The sequence below is a fragment of the Cynocephalus volans genome, chromosome 4, assembly GCF_027409185.1.
Source record: "Cynocephalus volans isolate mCynVol1 chromosome 4, mCynVol1.pri, whole genome shotgun sequence".
NCBI lineage: Eukaryota > Metazoa > Chordata > Mammalia > Dermoptera > Cynocephalidae > Cynocephalus > Cynocephalus volans.
The window spans coordinates 104,804,740-104,816,731 of NC_084463.1; the positions used below are offsets into that span (position 1 = coordinate 104,804,740).

Below are 11,992 nucleotides of genomic sequence, written 5' to 3' on the forward strand. Positions count from 1 at the left end.
CCACTACTTCATACATATGTGATGATTTTAATTTTCTCATTAAAAGTCTAGGAATCTGCATACATGCAAATATTTTCTATAACCTTTATAAAATGGTATATGAACTGAGATTTTTCCAGAACATTTGAGTAACCCTATGTTCTCACATCGGTAATCTCAGAGAAAATAATCCATCTCTCCATTAATATAATAGCGTTGACTCATTTCAATGCATGATGTTCTACATGAGCTGAGAGCGCACTGCCAAATATTCAGGGAATACATACATGCGCACGCACGCACGCGCGCACACACACACACACACACACACACACACACACACGAGTTTATTTTAGAGAAAAACTTTCTAATAACATAATATAGTTCTCAGAAGAAAAGGAAAGTGCAGAAACTCTTCACAGCATTCATGGCCAACTTTAATATCCATATTTTCCATGTGTCCCTGAAATTTACCTTACACTCAAACCATATTGAAAAAGCTGCATTTACTTTCAGCTACATTCTCTGCTTTAAATCTCTGTTCTCAACCATTTGCCATGCTGTGTCCTTGATTCAATGGTTACTTGCTCATGGATCCTCAACAGTCGGACTACCTAAGTAAAAAAGTAAAACCGAACATATTTAAGTGGCCACGTTGCTCTGCGTTAGATTTCAATACTCATTCTCTTTACGTCCATGCTCCTCTCTCTCTATCTTTCTCTCTCCCCCTCCCTCCCTCCCTCCCTTTCTTTCTCTTTCCCTATTTCCTGAAGCTATATGGCTACAAACTCATGAAACTTAAAGCTCTGTATCAAATTCACCACTATGTCACTGTGGTCCAGCTTTATATTTATAATATTGTAGGTTTTTGATAACACTTGATGAAATAATAAAGAAGAAATTGGTGGATGGAGATAGCAGAAAAAGTACTGATGTGTAAAATAAAATACCTGAGTTCTCAAGCTTTTTGTGTTTATAACTCCCTGAATGACTTTGGGAATGTATTTAAACTTTTATACTTCATTGTCTCATCAGATATAAATAGAACTTTTTAGATAAGAACCCTTTTTAAAATGTTTTTCCTTTAATTTTTAAAGGACTGGGGTGATCAAAATCAAAAAGAGTTAGCAACTTCTATTCACTGAGCACAAGAACACTCCAGAAGAACAAGAATTGGGTGCACTTAAATTTAGTGACAGATAAATAGGATTCTTAGAGTAGGAAACAAAATTAAGGATTAAAAAAAGGAGGAAAAAAAAACCCTAGCATATGTTCATTATTTCACTTGTTTTATGTTTCTTACACTCATTTCCCAGGTAGGATTTACAATGCCATTGACTGATTGCTTTCATGGGCTATATTGATGTGACGTTCAGCTATGATCTTGGCAAACTTCACAAATCATTTTAATGGAAAAACAAAGATGTCAAATAATGCACTTTAATTAATGGATAGTTACTACTGCACAAAGTGGAAAGCATGTATAATTAATACATATGGATTTTATGAAGAGAATATTTTTATCACATGAATGCGGATCTGCTTGGTCTTTACACCATACACAAGTGGATTGAGAAAAGGAGGGACCAGCAAGTACATGGTAGAGAACAGGATGTGGATATAAGGGGGGATATGAGAACCAAACCTGTGTGTGAAGAAGGAGAAGAAGGCAAGGAGGTAGAACTGAAGGAAGACACAGATGTGAGCGATGCAGGTATTGAAGGCCTTGAACCTCGCCTCCTTCTGGGGCAAACGAAAAACTGTGATAAATATCTGGATATAGGACAATGTGATGAAAGTGAGGTCAAACCCTGCAATAGTGAAGGCCACAAACAAACCATAGATTTTGTTGACCTGGACGTCTCCTGCAGCCAGTTTCACAATGGCCATGTGTTCACAGTAGCAGTGGGAGATGACTGTTGTGTGATAAAATTGAAACCGGCACTTTATCAGGAGGAGGCTTGGGGTCACAAGAGTGGCAGCCCTGAGTACTGCAAAAGAACCAATTTGGGTGACCAGCTGGTGGGTGAAGATGATGGCGTGTCTTAAAGGATAACAGATGGCCACATAACGGTCCAGTGCCATGGCCAGCAGAATGCCTGACTCTATACCCTGAAATGTGTGGATGAGACACATTTGAAGCAAACAAGAATCAAAATAGATTTCTGGCATATGAAACCAGAAGACACCAAGCATCTTGGGGATAACGCTGCTTGCAAGAGCAATATCTGTGGCTGCTAGCATGCCTAAGAATATGTACATGGGCTCATGGAGGCTGGGCTCTGATTTGATGATGATCAGAAACAAGGAATTTCCAACCATAGCTATGAGATACATGGCACAGAATGGAATCCCAATCCACCTCTGCACAGCCTCCAGGCCTGGGATCCCTATGAGTGTCAGCACAGAAGGCATGAAGACTGTAATGTTGGAAAAGGTCATAGTGTCCTTGGGCTTCCTGCTGCAAACCAAAGAAATTCCTCAGTCCAGGCTACGTTCGTCTTCTACTTATTCCTTTTCTCCAAAGTCATCATATTGAGTCTGCCTGATTTTGCTAGAACTCTAACATCAAATCATCCATCTCAGTCATATCATTGAAGAGGAAAGACAGATCCATAGACGCACATCACTGTTTTCAGGAATGGCACCCACAGACATCGTGCCACAACTAAATGTTACATGCATGTGGCTCACAGCATTGAAAACAGCAAAATCACCCAGGCAGGGAATTAAACTACTGACCTCTCAGTAGTGTTTTTGCCAGACCTGTGGACAAAAAAATTAGGCTTTTGAATTTTGTTTGCAAATTGCTTTTTAACCAGTTTGATAAATTTCTCTATATCTCACATTTCGGCTACTCTTCTATTACCTTATTATTCCCAATTGTCTTTAAGTCAGGAAAAGTATGATCAGACTGATAAATTCTCATACTATGATTAGTGTATTAGTGTAAAACGTTACCTACGCAGGAGAATAGAGTTAGAAAGAATGACACCCAAGAACATAATGTATTTGTATATCTTTATCTATTTGTGGCATCTGTATCTGTGTAAGACTGAATGTCCTCTCTTAAGAATATGCAGGAAGTGCTTTAGAAAAGATAATTCAAATCCATATAATTTTGAGAATCTGGAATAAAGCTCTTTGCCATGTTTTAAATTTCTAGTGTGCAACTCTAGGTTTTTTTTTTTTTTTTTTTTTGCCTATATTTCTAACAGCTGATATACTTAAAATATTTGTGTTCTTAAAACACCTGATTCTGTAATACATTTTACAGAATACCTAGAGAGGAGAACCCACCAAAAGACAATAGAATGGACATTGTATGGGCCAAGAGGATTCATTCTGATGGACTGCAGATACAAGGAAATGGGCAAATGGCCAGCTTAGCCAGAATAGAGGCTGGAATTCTAGACTTCAACTGTTCAGAGCTACAATTAGCATGAGAGTTGGCCAATATAGGCCTGTTAGTTCTTAATACAATGTAGGTAATCTGGAAAGTTTTGTTATTTCGCAAGCTCAAGCATAAGGCATTCATGGAAACTCAAGGGGTGAAAGACAAATTTCTTATAATGAATCAAATGTAGAAGTGGATTAGCAAGACAGACAGAAGATTGGAAATACCGGAAATGACAGAAGAGGTCTTAGAATAAATGAAGAAAATTTACTCCCTTCTCAATTTCATTGACGACTGAATTTTCTGAAAACATAAGATCGATGGTTTATATACAAGTTCTCAGATAAAAATCCTCACTTCTTAAAAATTACATCTTTTTTGAAGCAAGCTATACATTAGAAAAATATTTTTGTTTGTATGAAAAGTACAGTTAGATTACTTCATTCTTTCCCAGACTCTCCGATAGAATTTCTTATTTCGGCAAGCTCACAAATCAGCTTTCTATATACTGAAGGTTGCAAAACATGCCAGTAATTTAGAAAGCAACTGTTATTAATGCTGATAAACCTCAAGAGAAATGACAAACCCAGCAAGGGTCGCTGAATGGCAGGGAGGCTATGTGAAGTAAACATATTTTGGGGCAAACTAGTCAGGCAACTAGTACTGTGCTTTTTACAAGTTTGCTCTCTAATTCTTAATTCTGTGACACTCTCATTCATAGGTAGCCAAGTATTTCTAATTGGGGCAAAGTTTTTCTCCTCCAAAGAAAATCAGAATTTGAACAGGATCTTTTCAGATCAGTTACAGTGCCTGACACATTCTAGAGTAAAGAGCTGACATGTGAGGATTTCCTGACAGGTGTAGGTAGCAGGATGGCAGGGGGCTAACATGTCAGGACCTGGTTAGTTGGATGGTGTGATTGTTATCAGAAAAGCTGGTAATCACAAATTATGGGGTGAACACGGGAACAGTGGGACTTACTCCACAATTGTTGTTGGGAGCTGGATTTGCTCTTACCAGATACCTGAAGAGTATTGTCAGTTCTCCAAACCACTTTTTCTCATCACCTGTCAACTCTTCTCCAGGGATTCCAGTTTTGATCCTCCAAGTTCTGTGTTCTGTGTGCCTCTACTTTCCATATGGATTCTCTCTAACAGCACCCAGTTAATGTGATCAATTCTAATCCATTTGGTGCCAGGGACATCAGCCAGAATGATGCTGTGGACCTCTCTGGGGTAGCTTTTCACACTTCTTTTTTGTCTCTGCCATGCACATGTTCTTCTTCTGCAGTCTGTCTGAAACAACAGATTTGTGTACTCTTCCCCCCAAAAAACTCATAGGAAGGTCTGTAGCATTCAGGGATACAGTATAATTTTCTTGAGCTCTGATAGGAGAAGAAGGCTGCTAGCTACTAATTTTAATATTCCCTAATGAATGTATGGAGAAGGAAGATTAGTTATGAACACAGGACAAGGGATTTCCTAGCCACTAGTCAAAACCATGATGGACACAGCAGATTTTAAGTCAGTCCTCTTGGGTTCATCCACACCTAATATCCCTGTAATTATTTTGTAATTATCTCCACACTTGTAGAAATCTCCTCACTTTCTTCTTTTCCTTTCCCCACAGGCTACATGGAGAGAAATTGATATGCCCAAGTTCCTTTTTTTCCAAGCTGGGTTCCTTTCCTGCTTTTCATATTTGTATAAATCTGAATACCATTTAATATCAGATGTGTTCCTTACCATTTCCCTTTTATTTGAATAAATATCCTCTGACACTCCCTTTCTTTGAGGCTCTTCAAAAAACAAAACAAAATGCATCCATAATTACCCTTTGATTCCTCAAAGTCTCCTGCAGTCTTATGCTTTCCATTTTTATTATATTGAAGTTGTTTTTGTAAATTTAGTAATATTTCCAGAGAGCAATAACAATAGACATTTCTATGTCCTGCCATGTGGATCTCTGTTCAAGTTGTTGCACATTTGACTGAACTTTCTTTCATAGATCAATATCTATCTGTCCGTCTATCTGTCTCTCTATCGTCTATCTTTCTTGCTTCTTTGCTTCCTTCCTTCCTCCTTTTGTCTCTGTCTGTATGTATGTATTTTTATTAGGCTACTTAAGCTTAAAGGGTCATCAATTCTAATTCATTTACCCAAATTAATATATATGTATTCATTATGAAGCATAAAATAATCTGACATTCTAGATGTTTGGCAGAGTAAAAATCTATTAGACCTATTTTCTGCCCATCTCTTATTATTAAAAAGTGAGGGATGTTAATTTTAAAAATATTGTTTAAAAGATGAAGAACTTAGATGTCCATGATGTATTTGTCTTTGTCATAAGTTACAATATCAGAAGTATTCATTTGTACCAAAATGATTTACTACACAGAAGAATATAAGTCAGCATCACACCCTTGTGTTATTTATAGGGATAAAATAATATTATTATGAATTCTACTTCCACAGTTGATTTTGCTGAGAGATACATCTCACTGTGAAATACAATTTGATGACTTTTCAAGATTTAAATACCAAGAAATGTTTGGTTCCTTTGCTATATAATTGACTCTCTTCTCCTTTGACTCATGAATTCCCCAAAGACAAATTTGACATTTAATATTGTGAGTTGTATACCCATTCCTTATTTTTTGTTTTTTCCTAATAGTCCTCCTGCCCCTTTTTTGTCCTTATCTTTGAATACGTTTCCTTGTTCTAATTTATGTTTTACAGTTAAGACATTTTGTTGAGGTTTTTACTATTAATTATAAATTTCACAGATTGGGTTCTCTGGGAAGCACACTTTGAGATGGAGATAAGTGCAGAAGAAGATTATTTAGAATGTGCACCTAGGATTAATATCAGAGAAATGGTAAAGAGAGAAGATGGGTTGAGTTTATGGAAAAGATGGGCTGTATTGTAGTTTCATTCAAGATCTCAGCTGGCCTTATGTGTTGTTCTGAAGCTTGGATGACACTTAGGGTTGTCTCAAGTTGGGAGAGGAGGGCAGAATGTTTATGTCCTCATATCAGTCATACCCTGAATTGTTCCTGTGGGCATTAAAAACAAACCTGTTCCAGAATATGTATTTATAACTATCAGAATGAATCATTGATCCTTCCAGCTAGAAGAGGTCCAATGTAATCAAATTGTTGCCACGGTAGCTAATTTGTCTCCCTGAGGAACTGTAGCAGTTAGGGGAAAGTTGCATTCTGCCATAGGCATAGCTGTGACAGCTTGTTAATTAGAACCCATGCTGTATTGGCATTGACGGCCTCCATTCTTATGATCATGGCTAAAATATTCATGAGTATCACCATCATGAGTATCACACCATAACAGATAACAGATTCTAGCTGACATCAAATTTTTATACTGTTTTGTCTGCAGTTGTTAGGGACTCTTCCATGTTCTTTCCTCATTCAAAGATTGCCTTCTGGTGTGCAATCATGTACAAGAGCATATGCATACTTCTTTCCTAATCCCATATGCCTATGCCATGCATCTAACCTTTAATTTTTTGTTACTAATTTTCCAATCTTTCTTCTTCCAAGTCCCAAACTAGCTGGCCAAATATTTACTACTTTTTTTAACACCAGTTTGTGCTATATTCTTGATATTCCATCTGTGCAAGAGTATATGACTTAGGGGTTTTGTCAAATGCCAGATTGTGATTGATATTTTTTCTTCTATGGTTAATTTCTGTTGCATGGTGATACTCTTCATCTGTACCAGGAACCAGTAGGATTCCAGTAGCTGTTTTCCTAAACGTGTGTAATTTTCTCCATTGCATGGTCATGAGTCACAACACTTGATTTCTACATTATAATTCACCAGTTGGGGCATGCCATTACTGATGAAAGGTATCTTTTCCAGTCACTAATATTTCTGTTTAATATTATAGAATACAAGGGATCATGTGGTTTAACAGTAAGGCTGATTTCATCACAACCTGGACCTGCTGAAACATCCTTTTCCTGTACTGGATCACCCTCAAACCTGACAGCATTTTGTGTCACTTATATGAGTCGAAGAAGTATACTCAGGTGTGAAATGTGCTTCCTCCATAACTCAAACTCCAAGAATTTTGTGTTATTGTGAGATATGAAAGATGCATTCATACTTTTTTTTTTCTTGAGTTAATAAGAAATGTCCCAAAATGCTCTAAGATATTTATAACCTAGAGGGTTTACTTACTTGATGGACACCTGAATTTGTATAATTTTTTTTTCGTTTATCACTAGGACAATATGTGATAGGCCCCAATATACCAGCTAATTCTTGTATGTCTAGTCCTCTTAGCATAAATTCACCGATACAATGGACAGTGTTGTGTGCTATGGAAAGTTCAGCCTTTCCTGACTTCTTCGGTTTCAAGGGTAAAAAAAGAAACACACAGCTTTGTTACAAGAAAGTAAACCAGTAGTCTTCTCGGATTCACATGCATGTGAACTGTCCCATCCCACATGCCAGGAATCCATTTTTTTCCACATAGAGCCTTAGTCTTTGCATGGATGACCTACAAATGTTGGAACTATGACCTTTTTTGAAACTCAGTTACTTATACTATGAAGTTTGCGACTTTGTCTTTATCTTTTTCCCCCCAATCACTTTAGGTAATAGGAGCCACTCAATACATTAACAAGGAACTCTCTAGCTGGTGCATTTAACCATTTAAAAACTTTATTTTTAATTTTTTAAAATAGACAGTTTTTAGCAGTTTTAGGTTCATAGTAAAATTGATGGAAAAAAAAACAGGGAATACCAGATAACCTCTTCCTCCATACAAACGGTCTCCTCCACTGTTTACATCACACAGTGGAGTGGTAAGTTTGTTAATTGATGAACCTGCATCATCATAACTCAAAGTCCATAGTTTTCATTAGAGTTTACTGTTAGTGCCTTACATTATTTGGTCTTTAACAAATGTATAAGAACATGTATCCACCATTATAATATCATACAGAGTAGTTTCACTGGCCAAAAAACCTCTGTGTTCCACTTGTTAATTTATTTTTCCACCAAACCCTGGTTACCTCTGGTCATTTTACCATCTTCATAGACATTTAGCTCTTAATCACCAATTAATCACTTCAGCATTCTATTGTTTTTTCCCTAAAGTAGCAATCAAATAGCCACCCAATTCCTCTGTACTTTTAGTTACCATTTTCCCCTTTTTCCTGAAATGCCTGATTCATTTTGCACTCTTCCACAATTACACTTTTTCAGTTCAATACTAATAGCCAGGAGTTATATCTGGGGCACTAGTGATGAGGTCCCCATTTCCAGCTGGTGATGAGTTACTCAACTCTAAAATCCCATCCTAATATCTGCCTTCTCAGACCATCCCTGGCATTAATGTTTATGAGTTTAGTTATCCAGGAAGTTGGCTCTAAAATAAAGATTATCTTGCAGGAAATGTATTAGGCAGTGTTCTCAGAGTGAACACCTGTGAAGTAAGACAATGAAGCATGACTGGATAGAAGTAAAGCTGTTATGGAGTCTCTAATGGGGTCTCAACCAGTCCTACAGAGAGTTCTGAATCGGAAGTGACGCTTCTAATTCATCCTTTCTTAGAATGAGAGGCTAGGACTTTACACTTTCATTTTTCATTAGTCAATGGATTAGATTGTAGGTTGTCCTGCCAAAGCGACTTGGTCATGGGTGTGACAGGCCACTTTGGCCTTGGCAATTCCCACAGGGGATAACAGCTAAGGACTGTCTGCTGGTAGCTCTATCATAAGTCATTCTTTCCTGAATAGGGCTCTGGACAAGCCACCGTGGTGTCATTTCAAAAGGGGATAAGGAAATAATCATGAATTAAATTCCTTAGATCTGGATATAGATATTTTACCAGCTGTATTGTATAGTCTCAGCTTTCCCATCCACATTTACTTCCTCTTTCTATTGGTCAGTCTCCTAATTGGATCTATCAGTGAAAAGAAGTGGTAGTAAGAGGATTTTTGATTTGTTTTTATTTAAAGGAAGTCATTTTTAATGGCATGTATTGATTGTACTTATGGGGCACAGAGTTATATTTCAACATATGTATATAATTTGTAATGATCAAGTCAGGGTATTTAGTATACTCATCATCAAAACACTTAATCATTTCTTTGCGATGAGAACACCTGAGCACCTGTCTTCTAGACATTTGAGAACATATATTAAATTATTGTTAATTGAAGGTGTCAAGGACTACTATACACCACTAGAACTTATTTTTCCTATCTAGATGTAATTTTGTGTCCATCAACCAACTACTCTCTATCCCCTTATTTGCTCTCTCCTTTCCAGCCTCTACTAATGACAACTCTACTCTTTACTTCTGAAAGTTCTTTTTTTGTTGTTGTGTTTTAGCTCTCACATATAAGTGAGAACATATAGTATGTATTTTATTTGCCTGACATTCCATTTAACATGATATCTTCCAGGCTATTCCATGTTGCTGCAAATGAAAAGATTTTATTATTTTTAACTGCTGAGTAGTAGCCCATTGCACACATATACCTCATTTCCTTTATACATTCATCTGTCAGTGGACACCTAGGTTGATTCCATATTTTGACTATTGTGACTAGTACTGCAATAAACATGAGGGTACAGATATCTCTTTGGTAGGCTAATTTCCTTTCCTTTGGATAAATACTCAGCAATGAGATTGCTGGATCATATGGTAGTTCTGTTTTTAATTTTTGAGAAACCTCTGTACTGTTTTCTGTAATGGCTGTAATAATTTACATTCCCACTACCAGTATATAAGACTCCCCTTTCTTCCTGTCCTTGCCAGCATTTGTTATATATTTTTTTCTTTTTTTGTAACAGCCATTCTAACTGGCATGAAATATCTCATTGTGGTTTTGACTTTCATTTCCCTGATGCTCACAAATTTTGAGCATTATTTTTTATACCTGCTGATCATTGATATGTTTTCCTTTGAGGAATGTCTATTCTGATAATTTTCCCATTTTTTAAATCAGATTATTTGGGGTTTTTTTGTTGTTTAGTTGTTTAATTTACTGGTGTATTCTGAATCTTAATCCCTTGTCAGATGAATAGTTTGCAAATATTTTCTCTGATTCTGCTGGTTTTCTCTGATTGTTTCTTGTGCTGTGTAGAAGCTTTTTACTTAGATGCAATCCCATATGTCTATTTTTGCTTTTGTTGCCTGTGGTTTTGAAGTCTTCTCCATAAAATTTTTGCTCATTCTAATGTCTTGGAGTGTTTTCCCTGTCTTTTTATAGTAGTTTTATCACTTGAGGTTTTACTTTTAAGTCTTTAATCCATTTTGAATTGATTTCGATATAGAATGAGAGATAGGGGTCTAGCTTCATTCTTCTGCATATGCTTATCCAGTTTTCCAGGCACCATTTATTAAAGAGGGTATCATTTCCCCTATGGATGTTCTTGGCACCTTTGTCAAAATAGACTTGGCTGTCAATAGTTGCGTGTATTTCTGAATTCTCTATGTTCTATGTATCTGTTTTTATGCCAAGCTTTTTTGATTACTATAACTCTGTAGTATATTTTGATGTCAAATAGTGTAATACCTGCAGTTTTATTCTTTTTAGTTAGGCTTGTTTTGGCTATTCAGAGTCTTTTGTGGTTCCATATGAGTTTTAGAATTATTTCTTCTATTTCTATGAAGAATGTCATAATATTTTCGTTAGGATTGCATTGAATCTGTAAATCCCTTTTGATTTACATCATTTTGGATTTATCATCATTTTAACTATAATAATTCTTCCAGTCCATGAACATGGAAAGTCTTTTGTCTTTCCATTTTTTTGTGTTCTCTTTATTTCAGAGTATTGAATTTTTTTTTTTTTAATCAGAGTATTGCAGATTTCCTTCCAGAGATCTTTCAAATCCTTCATTAAATTTATTCCTAGGGTTTTTTGTTTGTTTGTTTTTGGTTGGGAGGGGGGAAAACTTTTGTGAATGGGATTGCTTCCTTGATTTCTTTTTCAGCTAGTTCCTTGTTGGTGCATAGAAACTCTAACAATTTTTTTATGTCGTTTCTGTATCCTGCAACTTTCCTGAATTTGTGTATCAGTTCTAGAAGATTTCTGGTGGATTCTCTGAGATTTTCTATATATAAGACTATATTGTCTGCAAAAAGGAACAATTTGACTTCTTCTTTTCTAGTGTTGATGCTATTTATTTTTTTTTCTGCTCCTTAATTGCTCTGGCTAGAACCTTTAGTACTATGTTAACTAAGAGTGCCGAGGGTAGGCATCCTCTTATTCCTATTCACAGAGAAAAAGTTTTCAACTTTTCTCCACTCAGTATAATATTAGCTGTGAATTTGTCATTTATGGCCTTTACTTTATTGAGATATTTTCTTTTTATACCTAACTTGTTGAGAATGTTTTACCATAAAGGAATGCTGAATTTATCAAATCATTTATGTGTCTTTTGAGATAATCATATGGTTTTTGTTCTTCATTCTCTTAATGTGGTAACATTTATTGATTTGAGTATGTTGATCATCTTTGTATCTTTGGGATGAATCACACTTAATCATGATGAATGATCTTTTGCATATGTTCTTGTATTCAGTTTGCTAGTATTTTGTTGAGGATTTTTACATTTATGTTTGTTAGGG

The 11,992-nt window shown here is 36.1% G+C and overlaps 1 protein-coding gene across 1 annotated transcript; it reads right to left on the reverse strand.

Annotated features, from left to right (window-relative positions):
* Nucleotides 1-1,482: 1,482 nt before the first annotated feature.
* On the reverse strand, nucleotides 1,483-2,421 carry LOC134376964 (olfactory receptor 52A1-like). The gene has a single exon (XM_063095564.1). The coding sequence runs from the start codon at nucleotides 2,419-2,421 to the stop codon at nucleotides 1,483-1,485; it is 939 nt and encodes a 312-aa protein (XP_062951634.1).
* Between the last annotated feature and the right edge of the window lie 9,571 nt (nucleotides 2,422-11,992).

Coding starts and splice junctions, on each gene's coding strand:
- LOC134376964 (XM_063095564.1), bottom strand. CDS start 2,421: ATGACCTTTTCCAACATTACAGTCTTCATGCCTTCTGTGCTGACACTC.